This window comes from Pocillopora damicornis, chromosome 5 (assembly GCF_964200805.1).
Source record: "Pocillopora damicornis chromosome 5, jaPocDami1.2, whole genome shotgun sequence".
NCBI lineage: Eukaryota > Metazoa > Cnidaria > Anthozoa > Scleractinia > Pocilloporidae > Pocillopora > Pocillopora damicornis.
The window spans coordinates 3,181,275-3,206,496 of NC_142674.1; the positions used below are offsets into that span (position 1 = coordinate 3,181,275).

A 25,222-nucleotide genomic window follows, 5' to 3' on the forward strand; every position below is an offset into this window, starting at 1 on the left:
ATAGCGTCTACATTTTTAAGAGTTGCATCCCACAATACCTTGAAGCTCACCAAAATAATACTTAAGTCACGCGTTCATTTGTGTCTAGGGTTCCCCAGTTCTTTTAAACAGCTTTCTCAGTTAAAATTCATTTAATCTTTTAACAATATTTGGCCGAACTTCTTATAATATTTAAAATGAAATTACCGCTCAAAAGACAAGTAAAAGATCATGTATTATTTGTTACTTAAAATACGGAAAAAAATCTTAATATTCGTTAATGTTTGCGCGCACACCGTTGGTGACGTAATAATATTTAAAATGAAATTACCGCTCAAAAGACAAGTAAAAGATCATGTATTATTTGTTACTTAAAATACGGAAAAAAAATCTTAATATTCGTTAATGTTTGCGCGCACACCGTTGGTGACGTAATCGTTGAACCGATCTCATTGTAAATATGGCCAAAACTAATCGCTATTGACTGGAATCTCAGTTAAAGAAAGATATCTATCTATATCTATTACCCAAAAAATAAGTGAGCTAGACCACTGTATTCGTTAGAAAAAAACGTATTTCAACACGGGAAAAATGTTCCCTTCTTGATGTTTTCTACAAATATAAGTTTTGATTAAGTTCACCCATAAATTAGTCTGACCTCCCCTCGATGTAGGTTAAACAAAGGCTTTTACAAGAGCAAGCGCCGGATATTTGTTACGACTTTCCGGGAGAGTCTGAAGGTTTTCCTTTTTTTTTTTTTTTTTACTTTTTTCTTCAATTTTGTCCTCTTTCAAAACTGGGTTTTCGTTGACGAAGTTAAACAAAGATTGGTTTAGTGAAGAAACAATAAAATACTTAATAAGCACCAATGTAAATTAAATGTAACAGTGGACTGTATAGGTTAAGGCATGTCACCCTGTCAATTAGACTACTGAATGATTATAGTCTACTTTGAAATGTTATATGAGAGATGATAACGTCTTCTTTTTTTATTAAACAAATTGGTTGTATGTAATGAGGAGCTCGCGTAAATAGCGTTCAAGAATTTAAAACACAGTGATTTTTAGGAATTTAGCGTTCGGCAAGATTTGTCTTGCAGACCAATGAAAAGTCGCGACGCTGTAAATAGAGTCATTTGCATGATACAGTACATGCAAATCGATTGAAGAAGTTGGACAAAGAATTAAAATCTCTCTACTTGGGGTCAAGGAGTGACACACCTCTGTACGTTCGTGACTCTTAGAAATAGAATAACACTTAATAAGTCTTCGTATTTATCATACTCTGAAACGATGCTTCTCATTATGTTTCTTCTCCTAACAGTGAGAGCAACGGTGAGTCATTTCATTTACATGTTGATCTACAAGTATTGCCCTATCTTAATGATATTCTAAGCGTTAGAGCGGGAGAGTCATTTCACCCAGAATTTCATTTCAGTCGTGTGAAGAGTAAATTTCGATGTTAATGCTTTGCACGTGGCCTCTGCGGGCGCGGCTTTGCCGAACTGTGCTTACAACCGGTAACGGCAGCGAAAAACGATGTGAAGCGGCTCGTAGCGACGATAACTGGGGTAAAGTATCGTACTTAGACTTAATTTCAGTTTTGTATCTATGACTGCAGCGAACAAACACATATGTGCTGACGTCTGCAAATTCTTTACCCAGAACCGTGTGAGCCTCTAATATTTTATAGGCGGTCTCAAATAGCAATAGATTACAAGAAATTACTTTACTATCTAGAGATATGACCAAAAAAAATACAAGATAACAAATGAGCGAGTTCTTTCATATCAATTTGAGAGAGTTAAAATTTTAGTTTTATTTGCATTTCAGATGGTTTAAATTCTTAACAATACTATATTTCCGGATTTTGCAAAATTTGCATCATCTCATAAGTAATTGGCTGTTTGAAGAGTAACGTAAGTAATCATTTCAAAAATACCATAAGAATTTCACAATCTAACTTCCCAAAATAAGTCGTGTAACTCCCTAAAAATCACCGATTTTCAATGCTTTCCGTCACTCTGTGCCGTATTCGCGTTCGCCTATTTGGGGAACGCATTAACTAGAATGGATTTGCATTTAGTAGTTCATAATTTTCACATTGGCACGTGTCACACGGTAGATATTTCACATTACTGCTAAACGGACAATCCAGCAAATCAAACATTTGTATCCTAAGCGAAAAACGTCATATTTACTTGCAACATGACGGATCTAAAAGACTTTCTACCCCGTTCTCATTTCACAGTTCTTGCCAGTGGGGTTAAGTCGCGCGTGAAAACTGTTATTTACTTTCATTCGTGTCAGTATTTTTTTTTTTGCGAACTTGGCAAAATCTGATGCAATACAGGAAGTCAATTGCTTTATCAAGTTGTAACGGCTATATTGTCACAAGGTTTCCTGTAGGCATTTAGTTGGTAAAGAATAACAGAAATCGCTGGCTTATAATAATACTTATTGAAAAAGCTATGGCTCAAGTGCTACGAAGTATTGATTTGCTCTTTAAGCAAGGTTTTCGACTCGTTCACATTGGCAGAAATATTGGACAAGATGGTTGGCCGCCCTTGCGCATTTCGTCCATAATGGCGTCCAAATAATGTAAGAAACTGTATGGAAATTTGTAAAATTTCTGAAATATAACAATCAGGAGCTCATAGTTCCGTCCGCTCTCGATCGAGACATATTCAGTACTGATTCTGCTATTCATCAAACCTCACAGGGACTCAAAAAATAAAAACCACTTACTTCCCGAGCCAGTTCTTTTGTCATTGTTCATCGACCTAGGTCGCCATACAGTTCTTCAAAATCCGTCGTTCTCCATAACAAATACTCGCCTATTACAGGAAAGTGCATCAATTAAGTCAACTGCTCTCGATCGAATTGACTGCTACAGAGTTCGAAGCGTCCAAATATCCTGTAAAATTGCCATTTCCTCCCATCAAAAAACTTCGCAACGTGCCAGAATATCCCTTATTTTCCATGTTGAGTAAGTGACGAGACGCCATGTTGAAAACTATGACTGAAATAGTTAAACACGGGCAACGCTGATCTTCGAATCGACGGCCACATTTGTTTATATTCTTGCGAATAAAAATATGCCAGGCGTTCAATGCAAATTCAGTAGTCTTGGCGCGAAAATTTCATTAAAACAAATCAAAATTCTGACATCATGTCATCGCTCTGCCTCGAAAAATCCCAAAGATTTACTTGCAGGTCTTCTTTTCTTTTTCTTTTCATCAAATAGAAGATCGGCGGTGCTCAAATTGTATAAGTCATGGTACGAAACACGCTTCTTTGCAGATCGAGCTGTGATCACCGCCATATTGAATTCTCTTGATATTTTATTGTTCCAGAGTGTAATACGATATACCACTGATAGTTGTTAGCGGGCTCGAAATGTCCTTGATTTGACGTACATGCAAGGGCAAATCTAAAATCACTCACTTGAAGTCTGATAGAAATATTACATCACTTACAACAAACGTAATGATACTAGATAACTAAAAACAATTCTGTCGGACGGCAATATGTTGAACTGGCAATCTGTTGAACTAACACAGTCTGAGGAATAAACATTAAAGAGAAAAACAGACTTAATTACCGGGAAAAGATAACTAACCGTCGCTCTCTGTTTCAGGAAATACGATAAGAGTAGCATCATACAGTATTTGATAGATAAGCAATGAAAAAGATCTACTACCAGTTGTCCTCGGTGTGTCAACAAAAGACACCCCTCAATAAGGGAAGGTACGTTTTTTCTTGGGGGGGGGGGAGGGCTAGGGAATTTTGGTATTTTTTTCCAAAAGAAAGTGTTGGCCCTCCCTCATGTTTTGATTAAAAAACTCCTGACCCCCCACTGACAAAAGTGTGACCCTCCCCTCACTACCGAATTAAAAGAAACAAGTTGAAAAGAAAAAACTTAGTCTGTTAAAGAAAAATGGAAAATAACATCACAAAAATCTCCATTAAAAATTCTGGAAAAGGTGTGACCCTCCCCTTGAATAGCTGAAAAAGAGGGAATGGCCCTCCCCCTTTGGTGCTCACTTTCACTGATGACCCTCCCCTCTGAGGCCCCAGCCCTCCCCCCCCCCCAAGAAAAAACGTACCTTCCCTAATTCCCTCAACCTTAACTTCGTGGGATATAGTTGGCCATAGCGTCCTTCGCATTCATGCACTCAAATCAAAATATGTGGGTACACACGAACGCCTCCCCGGCCGACACGCTACCAACTTACTTCGATCTGACGAGTTTAAAGTGTTTCCAAAATAGGGTTTCTATCTTGGGTTTATGCAGATATAATAATAAGTGAAAAATGACATTCCATAGATACTGGCCATCTTTTCCAACTTCCTGTTAATTTTTGTGACCGGAGCGTTACAATGAGCTTGGTGACAAGTTTGTGACGGAAGTACGGAAATATGATTGGTGATATAAAGTTATTTATTGTGAGATCGCAGTCGCTAGTGAGTTTGAAGAATAAATAATGTACATCGAACCAGTGTGATTGTTTGTCGCGATATCAATTAATAACATTGACAAACGAAGAAAAAGTGCAACCTGAACATCAAAATTTAACCCCTTAAAAGTTCTCTACCTACAAAGTTATTTGCCCGTTGCATGAACTGTATCGTAATAATTGTCTTGGAGACTTGAAATTCACGCTAAACGGTAAGATTTTATTAATCACGATCAAAGACTAGCCGGGTATTCAGAGAGTTCAACTAAGAATGAAGTAATAACTAAATTTTCATTAGTTCCAAATCAATGTATCAATAAAAAATAATAATTAATAATTAAAAAATTCATATCAAAGCCGAATGTTAGGTTACGACAAGAGATTATTATCTCTTGGTCACGATGATGCAGCCGTTTAGGAATGTTCCCATGTTGCCATGCGTCTGTTCAGTAATAGATCACATGATGAAGTCAAATCTGGTAAGAACAAAAAAAGATTTTAAAGTGGCACTCGAGGGGCAGCTGAGTGTGTCACAGGAATTCGAAACACTTCCCTTCTCTTTTGTTAAAAAGGAACCACTTTGAATTTCTCGAGACATAGTCAAGCAAACAGGAATTTACAAGGCAAACTCCTTTGTCTATTTTTCGTTATTCTGGGTATTGCAGAATCAGTGCAAGTTACAGCAAGAATAGATCTGTGGTTTCAGCAAGTGACAGGGACCAAATGATTGCGCCCAGAAGAGAACATCATCACTTTCTCTTCTTGATTCGAGTTATATTCTTCACAATTCAAGATGTTTAGGTTAGGGCGGCATTTCAAAGCAAAGTAAGTGTCGTTTGTTCTAGTCTTTGTTTAAAAGAGGTTTCCGCTTGTGATATTTGTATTAGGTCAATGAAGCGACCGTGACCTCGTCAGTCGTTAATCACTGCGAAGAATTAGGGGTCAGCGGTATAGAATCGTAAATTCCAGCGTTTCAGGTAATAAATGGATTTCTTCGCTGATTTAATATCAGTCTCAAATTGAATAAAGAACGCTGTTTAAACTACTCAAACATACGTGAAATTAAAGTTTTAACATGCCTGGCTGATGCGATTTCCTCGTTCTTAGCAGACTACGAGTAAGGCGTCAGAGCGCCTCGCTGAAGAAACGTGTCGACTACGGACATTTTTTTATTTAACCTTTGCTCGCGTCTGTAGGTAAATTTCGTTAGTTTTCCGTGTTATTATAGGCTAATATAGTTTTCTAGCGCCACAGATAGAAATATGCTTCGTAAGCACATGCCCTAAGTATTCTTGCGATGTGATTATGTGTTTTGCTCACTCTAGATTACACAAAAGACCGGTAAATAACCGGTAACCAGACAAAAGACAGGCAAATATTGACTCCACTATGGTGCCAAGCCGTTTGTGTTTATCATGTAAAATTTCACTTTAATAATACACGATTGGTGGTTTGATTACAGCCGAAAAAAGCCTTCTTCGGATTATTTTCTTCCAATTTCTTATGCACTTAGCACCTTGAGGGATTACATGGCACGTATGTAATTTAAAAACAAGTATTATTTCAAAGGAAAAAATAAAGGGTCGTGACCAAGGACTTGACGTTTGTTAAGCACTCTGTGGTAGCCAAGCTCTATCATTATCACCTGAATAGTTGTGACAATTTGATAAACAGGAAATTGCTATGATGCAAATTCCGTCCTTGTTTGGTGATGAGGAGCAGTTGATCACGATCAATTCGTATTGATAGACTGACTCTATATTGGGAGACAAACAATAAAACATCTATTAAGTTATCGAACACGATGAAAAAACATATTCTCTAACAATAATGATAATAGTAATAATAATCTCACAAACTGCGTATTGCCTAGAGGAAACATAAATGAAATACGCAAGCATTGGTATTTATGTTTGCGATATGTTTATTAGGAAAATAATTAATGCTGTGATAAAAAATCAATTTCAAGGTTTTAGGTTTCCGCCTGTCGTGGCAGAAATTATTTCGCAGTTTTGCATTCTTGTTTTGATATTTGCTCTTGCATGTACAACATTATAGGTATTTCTAGATATTTTAGTTTACTTTCAAAACGTTAAACTACCTAAAATCTCTCACTTGAAGTCTAATGGAAGTATTACATGCACAACTTCCCCTGCCAGCACAGACAGTTGCCTTCTTTCACCCGGTCACGCTATTCCATAGAAACCGGCGAGCAGCAGTTCTCGTCTGTTTCTAAAGATGTGGCGCCTTCCCATTGGTTGCCGTTGTCTTGCCTCGCCCAACTTATGTAATTGAGCACACGTGTGAACAGTAATCGCAAGCTCTTCGCTGAAGTTAAGTCTTCCTTTATAACTAAGCGGTCAGAAGATGCTGAGAAGCCTTCTTTACTTTGTGACTATCGTTAAGATAACGGTACGTATAAGGCCAAAAACTAGAATTCTTTTAATTTTCTGGTAAGTCGATGTTGTTGCATTTAACTCCAGCAACATAAACCTTGATGACTACAGCACAATTTCCACTTTATCATTTTCCCTGCTTTAACGCGAGTAACTCGTGCAACTGAGCGTGTTTCGTAACGACTTTGCCGATAAGAACAAACAAACGGGGGATAATTTAGGATTATATTAAAGTAGAACTCAGTAAACTGCATTAAACAACAATCAGAGGCGGTTTCAATTCACGCTAAATTCCTTCATAAACCACAAAAGTCTATTGATAAGGGTTTGAAGATCATAAACAGTGACGTGTTTAAAGGTTGTTCAGCTAGAAAATAATAAATAAGCCAATAACTTCGTTTTGCAAAGTTAAAAAACCGCTTAATTTTTTTTAATTCTTCGTTCGGCGTAATTTTAAAAAAGATGTGCGAGAGAATCTTTTTATGCTTGAATTCACAAGCGGCGCGCCTAAAATTTCCTTGCTTCAAATAAAATCACAATCTTGAACCTGGAAATCTAGACGCCGCGGCGATAGAATCGGTCGGACTCGCAGTGCAAACAGAAATTAAATTACTCATTCTGTTTATCAAGCCACAAATAGAAGGAAATGTGCGTTAAAGACTACAAAGCAGTTTGCTGAAAACCACGATAGGCTTGCGCATTCTTACACAGGTATTTCGCCGGTTTGCGCGTTATTTTCATTCCTCGCACATGGCCAAAGTGCCTAATGATCGTTGACATGACTTCACTCTTATGACGATCTCCGCAGTGGGATGATGGCTTTACGCCTTGCGGTTAAAATTTTGGTTATTTTACAGCAAACGATTAACCTCTTTCTGTACCTTTTTTTTTTTTAAGAATAACGGGTAAAATTTGTCACGCCTAACGGCTAAATGCTTTCCCCGTTTTACGGCTAAAATTTACCTTGTTTAGATCATCTCTGTTTGTTTGTTTGCTCCTTTATGCATTTGACAAGGCAAATGATTTCTTGAGTTCCTGTCTGTTCTCGGGATCAATATTTTTCCCGGAGGAAAGTGTTTTGTCGATATTTTCCGTCTAACCCAGTTGCTCAGTAATTTGGTTAAATTGATATAACCAAATGCAATTTAAAATTCTCTCAAATTATGATTGCAAAGGAATCGAAAGTTAACCTAATGAAATCGATTTACATGGGACTCAGAGAAGGTAAAAAGAGCCCATAAATGCTTACATAATCCACACTATTTTTAGTATCGAGGACCCTTCTTCACTTCAGTGATTACCTACTCATTTGTTGTAGATACTTTTCTTAAGGTGTTTACGTTTCGTTACGTTACCTTATTGTTGATCGACAGACCACAAGCGATAGAGGATCGTTCCCTCTGACAAAAATTGTGCATTTTAAAGACAGTGTATAACTTATTGTCGCCGAAATTATAAACAAACAGAACGGAACAAAATAGCAACAATTCCTCTCGTCGGTTAAACCCGACATATAAAAAGACAAGATTCAATCGCGAATGGACTTGCGTGTCTTGTCGCAATCAGTTTAATTAGCATATCAGTGACTGGTTAAGATGGCGCGAGAAATGGCCTCGCTCATTAGAGTTCAATTAGCATGAAAGATATGCAAATCTGTGAACAATATTAATCACTGTTTGGCAGTGTTTTATAAACAATGGCAAAAGGACAGTTAAGTGCCTGTGTTTAGATGGCAACCCTTTTTCCTCGGAGGCGCCGTTTAAGTAAATTACAGCATTTTAATTAAAAAAGTGCTGTCGTGATCCCGATAACAAATAGGACATCAATCGATCTGATCCACATAGATTCCTCATAATTGCCCCAAGAATGCCTGAGTTCTACCTCAGGAGAAAGTCAAAGACATCATTCATCGTGTGCTAGGTTCCACTTCAATGGCTTCTATAGCAGCATTAATGTTTATATAAAAAGCTCACAGCTTAGCAGTGCAGTGTTTCAGAATGAAATATTTGCCGAGGGTAATTAAAAATACATAAGAAACGTATTCTGAAAGTTAATCGAGATTGTTGGTGACGATGTTATTACAAAACTATTTTTCATTTATGGGTGGTGGTTTTTACGCCATACGGCGCCGCTGTGCCATATATGTTTTTTTCAAATATAGATTAGCAATAAAGAGTGGGTGGTAAGGTCGGCGGCATTAAACAAACATTGACAAGTTATGACAACAAAACGATTGCTCAGTTTATTGTTACTTCTTATTAAATAAATGTTACCGGTAGGAACATTAACACCTTATAAATGTACACAGTTAATTCAGAGTGCACACTTATACCGTTTTTCTTTGATTCAGCGGCTTCACTGAATAACAGAGCTTTTGTGAGAGGTTTTCATCGTGAATAATTAGATTCGTATCTACGTGAGAATTTAATGGCTTTTAATACGGGTGTCTATAGAAAGATCTCATCAAGCTGTGAGGGCACTAAACACTTTTTAAGTATTGTTATAGCTTGGCACTGTTCTCGGCTAAATTACACTGATTCTTGTGGTGTCTCGACAAAGCTAGAATTATACTAGATCACCATTTGGTAAACGGATGTGATTAATTGTATTTTCCTTCTTATAAAGACTGATTCCTCTCTTGCCTCTTTCAGCGGGAACGTACGATCCTATTAAGTCATCCGGTTAGAAAATTTTACGAAAAAAGTATAAGAAAAAAACAGGAAATTGAATTTCCTGTTTGTTCCATCGAGTTTTTATTGGTCCCTGAAACATTCGGAGTGTGTCCATCGAAGTCGAATTTCCCAACAATTACTCTGTGAGGCACAATTCGTATTGAATAAAACGTGGAAATTTTCCAAGTCAAAGTTTACTTAGTACTCTCGGTCCCTTTTCACAATTTCAAGGTTGCATATGATATTACAGGTACAGGAAATTTGTAAACGATCAATATGTTACCAATGAGAATCATTCCTAGCGCAAATGAAATGTTTTCTTCTAACAGGATATTTTTTCCCAAACTTAGTCAAGTATGGAAAATTAAATGCTTGACTAGGTATTACATATACTATACTTATATACTATAATTGACAGTCATGTGCAACGGACTGTGCCGTACTTTCCCGATGACCACACATCGTCGTTACGCAATTGACGGATAGATAATAGTTTTCACCTTCGTCGTGGTTAAGTCATCAGTGTAAAGGATTTAATCCAATTGTTAGAAATCGATATGATTGGGAAGTGTGGCGTTATTTTCTTCATACGATTCATAACTACATTCACACCACTGTCGGTGAGTAAATCCAGTTGCATTTGAACATCAGTTATTTCCTTGAGATTCAGTCACAGGCATGTTGGCTTTCTAATTCTATAAAGTTGAATCACGATGTTCCTTAGGTATGACACTTCACTACTTGTTCACACATGTTGGTAACACAGTCCTTGATTCTCTAAAATTTATATTTTGGCGATACATAAAAATTAACTGTGTTCCTCGGTTAACAATACAAATACTCTTTAAAAAGAACGCGCTCTTCAAGCATGTCGACGAGAAACGATCATTAGCAGAGACTTTTTCTTGAGCAGCTTTGTCGCCATCACAGTTTTATGACATGTACAATTATAACTTCTCAATGCTAAGCTGCCCTTCCTATCCCCTTACCGAAAATGTTGTTCTTAGCTGTCCTTCCATAAGCGAACATTTCTAGCAATCCTAAAAATAGCGGAAAAGTAACTGTTTTGTCATAAGAAAAGGAAGTGGTTGGTTATTGATATTGGAACCGGAGCCACCATATCCGTATCAACCTTATATAAATATGGCTTTGCTTGTCAGAGACCTCTCCATTCTCTACTTTTTATTTCCATTATCTTTCCGTTCAAAGTATGCTTATACAGGAAGGCTTATCATCGCCTGTCGTAGTAAATTCAAAGTCCAACTGTATTTACATATTCGCTCAAGTGTTTCGAATAAGATGGTAGAGAGCAAATCATTTAGTACGACTTCTTGGATATATCACCTAAGAAATCATTGGATGTTGAAGAAAACTAGATTCTTTACTTTGTTTTATAGTCCTAGTCAAGATGACGGCATACATGTCCATGTGTCTAATTAGAGTTGTTAGTCGATACAGCCGCTAGTACTCAAACACAAAAGATAAAAAGTTGATGACTGCAGCACAATTTGTCTTAAGTCCATCTCACGCGAGAAAATCAAACAATTTGGTACATTTCTGATACGATTTATGTACGTTTTAAAAGCGTCTGAGGGTAGAAGAGGTCTTATCAAATAGTGAAACAATTTTCTAAGGTTTTTGATCGTCGCATTATCATGCATCAGCCGTCTTTTGTCCTACCATTTACGTGTACGAGAATGCAAGGAAAGAATGCATATAATGTTTGAGTGACCCCTTAATGTCAAAAGTGGACGGGTTGCCGGTATTTATATTTTGTCAAATCTAAAATTATATCGGCTCAAAACGGCTCTCTATCGGATTATAATTGGTTGCTTAAAGAGGAAACATAAGATATAAATCTATAACATCAATCAGAAAGTGGCTATAGAGAGATTCCATAGTTTATTGTATGACATACTAACAATGTTTTACCTTTACGATGACCGCCACTATGGGTCTGTGGGCATCTTAAGTATTTATCAGGTGTTTATCCTATCACTTTCTTTGGTATCGCATTTAAAAAGAGTATACTTAGTCTCATATTCATCCCACACAACGTTTCATGGTTGCATATTTAGAAATGAGTGATGCATGTTTCAGTTAAACGTTCCAGGTTTAGACACCTGGGTAGACGCCATTCTCAAAAACCGCCATTGCTTTGTTTAGCGAGAACTGCTCATTTTCAGCAGGTGACGTGGCGCCAGAGGATGCAATTCAATAATCTTTTCAATCAATGGTTTTGCCACTTGGGACTATCGCTATTGTGAGCATTCTCAAATCTCTGCTTATTTTGGTAATTTATGCATCGTTTATTTGAAATGATTAATATTATCTTATCATTTCAAATTAATTATCTTGATTGACAAGTGATTTCTTTCCCATGATCATTTCCGAACCTTAACACGAAGGAGTTGAAAGCTCGATTCTCGCATAAGGGGCTCTATGGCTCATTACTATCATACAATTTTGAAAGAACGGAAATACTTAACAAAAGATCCCTTTCCGTTTGATTCCTCTCCAAGTCAGTCATAGTAAAAGCTAGCTAGACTTGGATAGTTTTGTATTTTAGTTTATCCTTGTATGTCAGATCGATTTTTCTTTCTAATACAATCGTCCACTTGCGTCTCACTTAAGTTGATAAAATGTCGATTTTTCCAACTGCTAATTCTTCGTTAGTTTGATTCGTTCAAGTACCACGGACAAGAATCACGGCGTGCCTTAGTAGTTAAAAAATGGGTGACTATCGTTTCTCTTTTATTAATAAATATATAGAAACATCTGAAAACTGATTTATCCATGAGTGTCGGTGAGAGGACGTGTTTCATCTAAAGGGGCAATTGATAACAATCAATTAGCTTCAAGGTTAAATAGAAGTCACTATCATTTTTTAAAAGTACTCTTGCAACAAACAATCTCGGTCGGCATTGTCTCAGCCGAAGAAAGATGGTTTTCTTGGACACAAAGCGAATCTCTACGAGCGGTAGACAAAACAATCGAAGAAAATTGCAATACACAGTGTTATTGACACCTTAAGTTTACAAGAGGTTTTGCAAAGAAGGTATTTCATCGGGAAAGCCTATAACCGCTTCTGCTAAGCATACTAACATATTATAAAATTAATCAGCCCTCAAAAAGCGTAGACAAGACCGAGTTAACTGAAAAAAACAACCGTATAACGGCTTGCACGCCAGAAATAGGATTGTATGAGTAGGCTATAATCGTGGGTGTTTATGTCTCCGGCGCATGGTTGAGTGATGAAGGCCAACTACTTGTTCGCTTGATTATTGCTTAAGGTAAATTTTACCGGTAAGTACATTAGACTCCTTAAAATTTAGACAGTAGTTCATAATACTTACTAACTGATACCGTTTTTCATCGATGGGGTGTTTTAATTTGAAAGAGCATCGCTGTTGAAAACAAATATCACTGATAAAACAAGTATCCAGCAGAGAATTTAAAAAAACCACGACGGCGAGGTCAACGGGAACGTCACTGAGCAAAAGGCTTAAAAGCAGCTGATCAATGGCTGTACACATTCGTTCTAAGTATTTGTAAATTTCTTCGCGTCTTCTGCAAAACATCAACCTGAAATGACCAAACTTTACGTTGTCTGGTGAACGTGAACGACGACGGCTGATATTTTAAACTTCTGTTTCTATTTCAACGTTGTGTACCATATTCAGTTTCGAGATAGTTTTTACAGTGAGAAACAAACTAAATACCCTAAGAGCATCGCGAGATTCCTGGGTAAAATATGAGTTCATTTTTAACCGACATTGTCCACAACGTCGCCGTCATCGTTTCTTAGACTCCCTAATGACTTTCCGATACTGGTGCCGATATCAAGATCACGCGGCGCAGACAAAACATGTCATTAGAAGCTTTTTTAATCGAGTCCCTATGTTAATTTTATTCCGTATTCGCGTTGCGCAGATATTTCTGGACTTTTTTTGTGAACTAAGTCTGATAACAAAGAGTGAGTACTGTGATATCATTTCCGTTTTTGATGGGCTTGTTTGTTTGCTTGTTTGCTCCTTTGTGCATTTCACGAGGGAAAATAGTTTCTTAAGTTCCTGTCTGTTCACGGAATTAATATATTTTCCTTCAGATAAGTGTTTTGTATATATTTTATTTAAGAGGAATTTCTAACCCAGTTGCTCAGCTATTGGGTTAAATTGATGAAATTACATACAATTTTCAATCCTATCAAATTATGAGTCCAAGGGAATCGAAAGATAACCTGAAGATATCGACAAACATTAGATTTAGAGAAGGTAAAAATGGCTCGTAAATGCTCACATAATCCATACATTTTTCGCTTCAGTGATTACTTTCTCAGTCGCTGTAGATACTTTCTCTTGAGATGTTTATGTTTCGCCACATTACCTTAATTGCGGATCAACCACAAAACTGCATTTTAAAGATAGCATTTCAAAACGAAACTTTACAAAATAGATAGCTACAATTCCTCACATACTTCTGTGAAATCCCGACACAGAAAAAAGCTGAGGCAGTCAGTGGATTCAATCGGGAATGGATTTGCGTGACTGGTCGCAATCGACGTACGCGTAATTTGCTTATTGATTGGTTTTGGAAAGTTGGTTTAGGGTCCAATTGGTGTGAAAGACATGCATATCTGCGAACAATTTTAGTTACCTTTTGGTTGGGTTTTATAAACAACGGCTAAAGCACAGTTAAGTGCATGGGTTAAAATGACAACCTTTTTCCTCGGAGGCCCGTTTTGGCAAATTACAATATTCTGATTAACAAAGTGCCGTCATGATCCAGATAACAATTAGAACATCAATCGGTACGATCCAAATTAAAAATACTTAAGACATGTTTTCTGAACGCTATTTGAGAATAGTGAGAGTTGTTTTCCGTCTTGTCACTAGCGTGGGAGAAAGAAAAAATTCTGAGTACCCTTGAGGAATCGAACCTCAGCACTCTGATGCTCTACCGCTGCACCGGTCTATTACGAAGTTCGTAAGACAAGAGTCCTGCAATGAGTGTAATGTAGAGCGTAATGTTTGTAGATAGAAACACGAGAGATGGTAAGTTTTGAGCTCGGAAAAGAAATAGAAATTTCAAATAAATGGCGCTGCCGTGCCATTTATTTGAAATTATTATTAAACTCTAGCGCTGAATAACGAGTTGCAAAAAGGATAAAAGCTTTCTTCAATTAGGGTCCGGACGCTCTTGTCTCATGTGATTGACACATGTTGTTAGCAAATATTTTGCTATGTCTCAATGCGCCCACGCTTTAAAAATTGAAATTTTGTTGAGATTTTTGGCAGGGCCAAACAAATTCTGTCAGTCCAGTGTGTCTGGACCTTTAATCGAACCACTCGGTTTTGTTCAATTTTTGTCTCAAGCCAAACTGAAAATCGTCAAGTATATATCTTTATGTTTTTGCAATGTCAATGTATTAGAAAATCAGAAATGTGAAAGAAAAAAGTTAGGAAAATTAGAAATGTGAAAGAAAAAAGTTAGGAAAATTGGGAAGTTCAATCAGTACTACACATGAAACTTTATCCATTCTAGAACTTTCCAGTCGACACTGTCTCATAATAACCCTTTGACAGGAGCCTTTATGTTTTCATTGTGGTCGGGAAAACAAACCTCGGAATACTTAAAAAGAAAAAAAAGAAAGAAAAGGGCCGGGGTTTTCCCTAGAAACTGCCCCATCTAGTACCTGATTGGCTGAGGCAGAATGGTTGTTTTGCCACGTTTAGCATATTTAATTGATCATTGCATCATGCGTCTGCTCATGTTTCAAATTCAACAAGAACAGGTAAACAGAGAGACTGCTTCACATTGTATTTGATAATGCGTAAAACTCAGAGACCCTTAACATGTATACGTTCCTCATGATTTGGTCAATTTTGCTAGTGAGAGCTGCAATATCGGTATGATGTTTTGAATTGCTATCTCTTCTACTCATGTTTGCAAAACGTGTTCATTTTCTTTGGTGGGGTATCAATAGCACCACTGCCATTTCGCCACCCGTTCTAGTTGACTCCTAAGATTCAGTGAAAAATTCTCCCCTAAAAATCCCTTATATTTCTTTCCTAAATTAGACAAGATAATTTAATGTTATGACAAAATAACATCCTTCAGCTGATAAGCCTGAATGTTCTCTTTGCCTGTTTGCAAGATAAAATATCGGAATCGTAAGGAAAAAAAAGATGTTAATCTCTGCAAGGAACTAAATGGTCAACGTTATAGAATCATAAAATCCAGCGTTTGAGGTAATACATGGTTTCTTTGCTTAGAAGTTAACATCAGTCTCAAATTGACAGCTATTTAGGCCACAAAAGAATGCGTGGGAAGAAAGTTTTAACATGCTTGGCTAATGCAATTTCCTCTTGAGTAGGGCGTCATAGTGCTTTCCGGTAGGAACGTGTCGACTGTGGACATTTGCTTATTCTATCATTGTTGGCCTCTGTTGGAAATTTGCGTCATTTTTCCATGTTGTTGTCGGCCAAATAGAGTTTTTTTGTACTACAGATAGACATATGCTTCGAAAGCACATCTCTGAAAATTTCCAAGTACTCTTGTGATGTAATTATGTGTTTTGTTTACGCAAACTACATCACAGACCTCCCAGACGAACAAATATTGACTCCACTTTGGCGCAAAGCTGTTGGCGTTTATCTGAATCGTATAAAGTGGTACTTTAATAATATACGATTAGGGGTTTGATTACAGCCGAAAAAAGCCTCAGTCGGATTATCTTTTTTCGACTTCTCATGCACTTCGCACTTCAAGGGATTACATAGCACGAATGACATTTCAAAACAAATGTTATTTTACGAGAAAAAAACAGGGTCGTAACTTAGGACTTAACGCTTGGTTACTACTCTGTTGTGGCCGAGTTCTAGCCTACGTGTAGCCGTACCCTCCCCCCGAACGAAAACCTGACACTAACCTATTCAATGACGTCACTCTAATCTATGCAAAATTATGTAACTTGAAAATACTTCTTGCTTGCTAGCCAGAACGGTAATCGAAGTAAACAACGATTCAAGTGAAGTCATTTTCCACTATTTCGGGCAAATTTGCAATTTATTATCCGCGTTCAATTGCATACTTTGTTTTCATGATATAGAAAAAAAATAGGCGATATTTGTTCGATTAGCAACGTGCTTACACGAAACCAGATTTCATTCAACGTCCACGCGGTTTCTGCTTACATTTAAATGTAGACTGAGTGCCACGGTTGTCTAAAAAAGTTGGATAATTTGCCACAGAATCTCAAGGTTTACAGATTTCTTTAAGCGATAGTTGGGCTGCACGTGTGAAGAAAGAGCGACTCATTTCTCAGTCGATGGGATCGCTGCAAGAAACATGAGATTCGCGGCACCGAAAGTCGAAGGCGGAAAATCCTCTTGGCCCAAGTTCATCGAGATAGTGCACCTGGTCTTCCATGAGAGGTTTAACGGGCGGCACAGTAAATATACTGGACAGTTTCTTTAAGTGAAGAGAGGCGATCGATATCTGGTGCGGCTTGATATATCGAGACATCACAGTCACGATCAGTGTCAGGTTTTCATAGAAGTTCCCTCGCTCCCGTTTCACCTTAACCCTTTAACTGCCAAGATCCCAAGATCCCCACTAGCTGCTACACATTTCCTTGAAAATTAGTTATGAGAACTCGGTGCTAGATCACGATAGCAACTTTACCTGATAAGTTTGAATATTTTCATAACCTGTTTGTGGAATAATGTATGGATAATCTAGGGAGAAGTTTCATGTTAATCACTTCTGGGAGTTTAAGAGTAAGGGGGAGGGTACAGCTACACGTAGGCTAACCAAGCTCTAACATTACTATCTGAATAGAAGTGACAACTTGTTTAGATAAATGCCCCAGAATGTGTCACTTCAACAGATTAGTTGCAGCCGTAGTCTGACAAAATTGTTTTAAGTTATCCAATTCCGTTACGTTTGTTTTAAGTTGCCGGGGGCATTTTGTAAAATTAGAATGTCGAATTTACAAGTGAAATGGCTGAGAATTCACGTGGGAATGCGGCTGGTAAAAGCAAAGCCCAACACATCGAAGCAAAGCCCATAATATCTGAAAGCCCAACAAGCGTTTCGGTACTGTGCCAGATTGATACTCGTCTTGCGTTTTCTTTTAATTTTTTTGTCTGTCCGCTATGAATCAACATGTTGGAACCAAGGTGTAATTACATCACTTTTCCGCTTTTTCTCGCGTCAGTTACGGTATCGTCGGTGAGTGAAAACTAACGTCACTAAACAAAAGGCTTAATGAGCAGCTGAACAATGGCTTTACGCGTTCGTTCTTCGTCTTTGTAAATTTCTTCGCGTCCTCTGCACTAAAATATCAACCTGAAATGACCAAACTTTGCGACGACGGCTGATATTTCCAATTCAACGCTGTGTTCCATATTCAGTTTTGAGAAAGTAAGAAACAAACTAAATTCCCCACGAGTAACACAAGATTCATGGGTAAGATATAAGTTGATATTGCTGGAATTTTTTACGAACAAAGTCCGAAAACGATAATTATGCACTGTAACATCATTTCCGTTCTTTTATTTTTTTTATTTTATTTTTTTTATTTTAGCTTGTTTGTTTGCTCCTTCGTGCATTTAACGAGGGTAAATGGCTTCTTGAGTTCCTGTCTGTTCACGGAATTAATATTTGCAAATCGTGACGTTTCGAATGCATACTGCTAATCTTCATCAGTCGATAAGGTCGACTAGATTCGGGTCTCCTTATAAAGTAGGATGCTCCGCTGTGATTGGTTGGTTCTGTCACAGCTGTGAATGGCGTGTTTCGATCTTCGATGTTAGTGAGTTATTCCATCGGCGGTCCGCTGCCGTACGGCTTTCCGGTTGTAGTGTTTTTTGATCGTGGTCATCCATGCTTCACGAATTTCTATCGCACTGTCCCCGTTGATGTTCTGAGGGTGAAGTATTATGTGAATAGCCTCTTAGACCCTTCGAGTGTACCAGTGAGGATCACGATCAATAAAATTAACCTCATTCCAAAGCGGTTGGCGTCCGGTGTTGTGGGCGTTCTCTGAAACAGCGGAGGTCTAGGTACGGGTTAGTCGGATGTCTCGGTCGTGCCCCTTTATTCTGTCTTGTATTGGTCTTCCAGTCTCGCCGACGTAAACCTTGCCGCATTCACAGGGAATCCTGTGAACTACACCGCCTTGTTTAGCCAGATCAACAGCATCTTTCACTGTAACTTATCGTTATGATTGTTGATAATATCATCTCTGAATTCGCCAATTATTTAAACGATTTATGAAAGCATTTATTTCGTCATCTATTCATTTATCAACTCATTTGTATATTCATTTATTTATTCATTTATATAATAATTTATATATTCATTTACTTAAATCATTTTTTTAAAGTTAATTTAATTTTATTTTATATTATTTTAAGTTCGCAGTCGGTGATTGCCCAGAAAACAATTTCTGGGATGGAAAAAAATGTTCCACATGCTCAGGCTGCACCTATGGGTTTGGTTTGAAGGAACCTTGTACAAAAACCAAAAACACCGAATGTCAACCATGCATTCTTGGCTATGATTACTCGAACAGCACAGGGATGGAGGAGTGCATCAAGTGAGTAGGTGTTATGTCACGTTTCTCTTTATAATATTGTACTTAACGTTGCTCTCTAAATCCTGCTTAATAACCTGTCAAATGCTTCATCTATCTTTTCCTTCTTTGTCTCTTGTTTTTACAACATTTCTTCTGATTTCGTTTTCTCTATGTTCGTTTCCGTTAAACTAAACTTATAATGCTATAATAGAAAGTGCACAGTTTACCCCATAGGCGGGTTATTGTTAACAGCTTCTCTCTTTTGCGAACGCGACACGAGGCTAAAAGGATGCAAAGATAGTTTTTCGACAAGCCTTTTGATAAACTTCTGCTATGAAACCTTCTTAAATTGATTATTATTCAAAGTAAATTTAGTTCATTTTAGTATTTAAGCTTTCTACCCAAAAGAGCTATTTTCCTTCCTCTATTTAAGGTGTGATACATACTCCAACTGTTTACCTGGACGATCTAAAAAGATAACAAAGTGTACAATATTTTCTGGACCCACTTGTGACGGATGTGAAGAAGGATATTATCACCACCAAGATGTTGGCTGTGATAAGTGTTCGCCTAGATGTGATGCTATGACCGAGGACGAAATACAGGCATGCACAACTAAGCATAACCGCGTTTGTGCACCAAAACGAGTTTTGCCTAAAACTCCTCCTATCTTCAGTAAGTTGATTCTCTTCCACTTGCTTCCATACTTAGTAAGACAACTTTGAATGAAGGATTAGAAACTTTTCTCCTTCAGTGACAATCCATTTTTGAAATTTGTGTGCTTAGTTCAGTTCTTTGCAATCTTTGGTACTAACTGAATGGTTTGTTTATTTGGATCTAAGCTTTCATATTTTGTTTATTTTAATTAATTATTGTTCACTTTATTTTTGTTTTTAAGGTAATGACTCAAAAGGAGGTCATCCTAACAACACTACCAATGACAAGGATTACGAGATACCACCAGATGGTCCTAAGCTGGAAGAATCTAAAACAAATCAGCCACGAGAGGAAAATTTAATCTTTGAAAATCCGTGGCCTTGGGTTCTACTCATGGTGATCGTCACGGTACTAGTGGTCATAGGCTCCATAGGGCTTTATAAAATAAGAAGTCGAAGAAATCGTCCAGCTCAACCAGAAGGCGATGTCAATACACATAACACAGAAGAGAACATCGCTTTGCGCGAGCAAACGATTCCGTTGATAACTGAAGGTGGTGTGGATGCTCATGACACGAGGGAAACTTTCTCTTTGGGGCCAAGGCATGAGTTAGGTGAGTTTGTGCTGCCTGTCCTTCTTTTTTTCTTTTTAGAGTCGTTTTGTTAACAACACAATTTCTTAAGTGCAGATTTTTTTATCTTGACTGACATGTACTCTGCACTATATATTTCTATATATTTAATACTTAAAGTAGATAATTAGTCAGCCGTTTTTGTACGGATAACCTCAGGGATCTCTCTATCATGTACTGTATGATTTTTAAACATATTTGCACTCGAATTAGGTACTATTAAAAGATGTCTCCGTAACCAAGTTAAACATTGAAAAGTATTATAGATGACGATGAAAGTTGACATAGAATATCAAAAACTTCGAGTTACTTTCTTCGAACCCGATTTTAAAAGACTGCGAGGCTACTTTTGACAACAGTAATTGATGAAAGTAAAATTCCCGCGACTTTCTTAGAGTTTTGATGAAGCAGGTGTAAAATGATTTTTGAAATAGAACAGGACCTTTAATCTGCTTTGTTGTTGAATTTTCAGAGCCATTGGATTCAGGTTGGGTGGATGCCCCAGAACCTTCTTCAGAATATCTCAACAGACAAAAAGGTTTGCTTAAACAGTTCAATACGTACTTTTGTGATATGTGTGGTATCTTATGCAAGTTTTCATTGTATATACGCAAATGCAGGAGTTTCTTTCTTTTTGTGGTGTTACAAGAATGTACGATGTAGCGAGTAGCAGTTTTCCAACATGCACGTGGGCATCCGTAGGATAAGTGTGATTCAATCAACGTGTATCCGCCACAAACTCCCCTCCCCTTTCCCAGAACAAAAACCTGGTTCCGCCTCAGATTTTTATGTCCCACTCAAAACTATAACAAAATTCTCGAACGTCATTGTTTACCACCAGCCCGATTTGAGTGTACGCGTCATGCTTGCAATTGGACAGTGAAATAGGACAGTTAAAGGGACACGTAACACTTCATGCCTGTGTAAGTGGACAGAACACGTCATGTGCGCGCGCTGTTGTCTCGCATTTCACTAAGTTAACTGTTGTTGTTGTTTTTTTTTATGAACACATATAACCGATGTATATTTTCTTTCTCCAATTTTGTCGTAGTTTTGATTGCTTAGTAACCGAACTTCCTGTCGTCCAAGTCTGCTCGCGGTCGTTCGATTTTATCAATCACTCGTATGATTACAGACCGAATTGGACTCCACTCGGTCCTGTTAGTATTATTAATCACCATAGTTGTTTTATTACTTCCGTTATTATTTTAGCTCTAGGCTTGGATCGCCCGATTAAAGATTTAAGGATTAAAGAAAAGAAGCAAATCAAGAATGATCTGAGTGACAAAGACATTGAAGGTAGGCAGAAGCTCTTAACCCTTTACCTCTTACGAGTGACACAGAGAGAATTTCTCCTTACAATATCAATACAATATCAAGCATAGAACGGATGAGAATAAAGAAAAATATAAATTTGGAGATTAGTAGTTGATCCAATACTACATTCTCCAAATTGACATCATAAGAATCGTATGAGAGACAGTAAGGAGAATTACTAAAGAGATCTTGGGAGTTTAAGGGTTGACCGATATCCGTGTGTTAAAATTTTGGCATTTGCTTATAAGGAAATCACCATCAATTAAACAAGTTGTCTTTAAATGCAGTGTACAGTGGTGCGTGTAGTTTTCCCTCAAAGTTCTAAACCTGTAACTATCAAGATGTTTCCTTGAAACAGTTTTATACATTGTTCTTAATTTAGGTTATTTTTACTGGCAAAGTATTGCCGAAGAACTTGATCTTAAAGATGAGTCCAGAGGATGGGAAGGAGCGCAAAATCCAATTGAAAACCTTCTCAAGGCATTTGGCGAAAAAGAGGGGAGCACCATCAGAGGACTGGTAGAAGCTACTAGGAGAGCTGGGCTGACGCATTGTGCGAGTCAGTTGGAAAATCAATTTGATACGGCTCCAAGAAATGAGGCTGATTCTGCTATTAATGTGCCTGAGTACACAGGAGAAGAAACTGACGCGAATGATATTGCTGATACAGCTGTATGACCAGCACTCCTGTGTGAAAAAGTAATGTTTTGGTGAATACATAGCCATAACCTTGTTTTCTAAGTAATTCTCTAATCAGCAACTGAATTCCACCTTGCCATGTGTCTGTTCCGTTAGTAACAGGTCACGCTTTAGGTCAAAATGCTGTAACAACAGAATACAATATAAGTAGCTCGAGGATCATTAAGGTATCTATTTCATGTTGAATACTACTCCCTCCATGATTGGCTGTTAAAGACCGTACAGACACGCGGCTGAAGTCATAGAAAAATGTGTACTTTGTTTTGTCCGCATTGAAGTTCTATTTGCATTTTTTTAATCATTTATTTATTTATTTATTTTTATTATTGCGAAATTTCTCAACATTAAGCGGGCGAAGGCTTCTAAAAAGTTAAACAAAACAAATTTACGTCCTTGAGTCTAGATAATGTCGAACGCAGCATGACTTTATCGCCCCTGAAGAGAAGGAAGGGTAAGGTGGGGGGTGGAGTAAGGTGGGGGTGGCGCAAGGTGATCCTTGTGTACTGATTCACTAAAAGTCACCCAAGCCTTCCGGAAATTTGAATCGAATTGATAGATATTATTGCTTTCTTTAAATAAAAATTCCATCTGAAAAATAATGTGCAAATTTCAAGTTAATTACTGACTGACAAATGCAATTATTTATGCTGCAATTTTAATTTAATAGCCTAATGACAATTGGAAATTTACGATAATTTATGAAAATTTACGATTGTTTATGAAAATTTTGAGCGACAGCAGCAAAAATGTTAAACACATTACTCCAGACTCCTTTTTTGATATTCGAGTAAAATGCATTGTTAAATTGTGCAATGAGAAATTAGTGCACAGGTTTTGAATTATTCAATTGTAGGTACATTACATCTGTTTCGTTTTTGTTGATCTTTCTCGTCGTTTTTTATTTTTTCTTTCTTTCTTTTTGGTTTGTTTTATACCTTATTTTCTGTTGACTAAAAAAGTGACTAATGCATGAACGAAGCAAACTATCTAGTTCCTAATCATTCGTTTTTCTAATCTGAAATTTTTTTTTGTAACAATTATTCCTCCTTTTATATTTGTACTTGGTAGATGTGCGCATTTTAACGAAGTTTCCAAATCATGGTTTTTTCTAGTGTTTTCAGTATCATTTTTACGAGGAATGTACAGGTTTGTAAATTTTAGAAAATGGTAACGAGTAGATACTTGCAAAAATGTTACCTGCGCATGAAATGATCTGTATTTTCATATATTTACACGAGGTAGATCCAATAAATCGAAGAACTTTTCTAATAATTTTTTTTATCCTTGGGCCGGCAGAAAAATGAAAGCACGTTATTGTGCTCTGATAGTGTTCTAGGTATTTTTCTTCTTTGTACATTCTAGAGAGAATTTTTTAGAAAATGATTTAAATGAAATTGTCCTTATCTTATTCGTGAATGTTTGGATAACATTTCCTTTGCACAGAACGTTTAGCAACAAGTTAATTCTGTAAGTTATTGAAACATGATCTATATTTAAATTTGAAAAGACTCAAGTATATAGTATCGAGAGAAGATATTTTTTCTTGACTGTATTTAAGAGCAGGCTATCGGTTACATGTATTTACTATAGCTAAGGTTGGTTGTAATTAAAATAACCCATATTGATTTGATTTTAGCTAATTATCCTTAACATAGAGTTAATAAAGATAAATGTTGGTACTGACTTTGGATCATTCAGAGTGCCATAGACAAGATTTCAAGATAACTTCATTAATCAATTTTAGCCCTGCCTCAATTTTCTTCTTTGACTTGGACGGGTCGACACTCATGAGGGTTGCTATAATCCCAAAATTCTGAACAGTTTCCTTAACTTTTTGTGTTCAAATTAATGATCGACTTGATGGAAAAAAAACCATAGATTGGAGACATTTAACGGGAAAAATCCGATACGTCGTTTACATCATGCGTGAAAAATAGAGTCGATTGTTGAGTCCTTCTAGGATATCATGTTGTAGGAATTTTGAAAGCCTTGAGAATTGAAAATAGTTATACAAACTTCGTAAATATAAGTGTCACCAGAATAAAAAGAAAGATATAGAACACTCGATCCATTGAGAGCCGCCTTTGATTAGGAAAGCCAATAGATTCTATAAACGCTAACAAGATCAGGCATTGAGATACCTTTTGATTTCTTTTTGACTACACGCGCCACGAAAATTGAAGCGTGCGTGCATATCTCACAGAACTCGAAACAAGTGCCTATCGCCTGCCCTCTCAGTCAACAATAAAAAAAGTATAGCGCTGGCATAACAGAAATAAAATCCCAGCCACTTACCTTCAATATTTTAACGATGAATTGTAGATTTTTCCATGAAATTGCTACGCTCTGCCAGAATCTTTAGTTACTAATGCTCATCTTCGAAATGGCATGCATAAAAATTCGTTTCTTCCATTCGCCAGCCACTTCACAGCAATACAATTGTAAATGTGTACCACGCTTCAGGATAGCTTAAAGTCTTTTAAAAATTGAACCAAATGCTTTTCTTAGTAAGTTTGTAATATGTAACACGGAGCGATAAATTGAGTTCACCATGTGCAAACGAAAACTTTCTTTTAATCACTTACTTGCTTGGTTCCAAAACACTTGGCCAAACTATGCATAATGTACGTTTTCGCTTGTCGATTGCCTAGACCTCAAAAACACTCGAATGCTTCTCTCGGAAGCATTGCACCTCGAACCCTTGAAAGTTTCTTGGATTGGAAACTTCTGTATTTCTTGTAAATAATCAGGCTGTGCAAATTGCTAGCCGTTAAATTTTCATTCAGCTCCGGTCGACTCAGTTGTAAAGCGATGAAGGGGTAAGTTTCT

General features: G+C 37.2%; 2 protein-coding genes across 7 annotated transcripts in view; one reads left to right on the plus strand and one right to left on the minus strand.

Annotated features, from left to right (window-relative positions):
* The window catches only part of LOC113686529 (uncharacterized), a 39,140-nt gene extending 35,821 nt beyond the window's left edge, over positions 1-3,319 (minus strand). Inside the window, exon 1 of the mRNA XM_089208019.1 lies at positions 2,727-3,319. Within this exon, the coding sequence (XP_089064145.1) occupies positions 2,727-2,750 (24 nt within the window). The 5' untranslated portion in view covers positions 2,751-3,319. The remainder of the gene's footprint in view (positions 1-2,726) is intronic.
* Positions 1,182-25,222, plus strand: part of LOC113669383 (uncharacterized) — a 35,740-nt gene continuing 11,699 nt past the window's right edge. The window contains exons 1-7 of one of the 6 annotated variants that reach the window (XM_089208017.1): positions 1,182-1,313; positions 18,929-19,110; positions 19,523-19,764; positions 19,988-20,359; positions 20,850-20,915; positions 21,590-21,676; positions 22,077-24,075. In XM_089208017.1, coding sequence (XP_089064143.1) covers positions 1,272-1,313; positions 18,929-19,110; positions 19,523-19,764; positions 19,988-20,359; positions 20,850-20,915; positions 21,590-21,676; positions 22,077-22,372 — 1,287 coding nt within the window. In that variant the 5' untranslated portion in view covers positions 1,182-1,271 and the 3' untranslated portion in view covers positions 22,373-24,075. Of the gene's footprint in view, positions 1,314-6,693; positions 6,851-9,968; positions 10,127-15,298; positions 15,416-18,928; positions 19,111-19,522; positions 19,765-19,987; positions 20,360-20,849; positions 20,916-21,589; positions 21,677-22,076; positions 24,076-25,222 lie in introns of those variants that run through there. The other 5 variants (XM_089208016.1, XM_089208015.1, XM_089208014.1 and 2 more) reach the window with 5 other exon arrangements.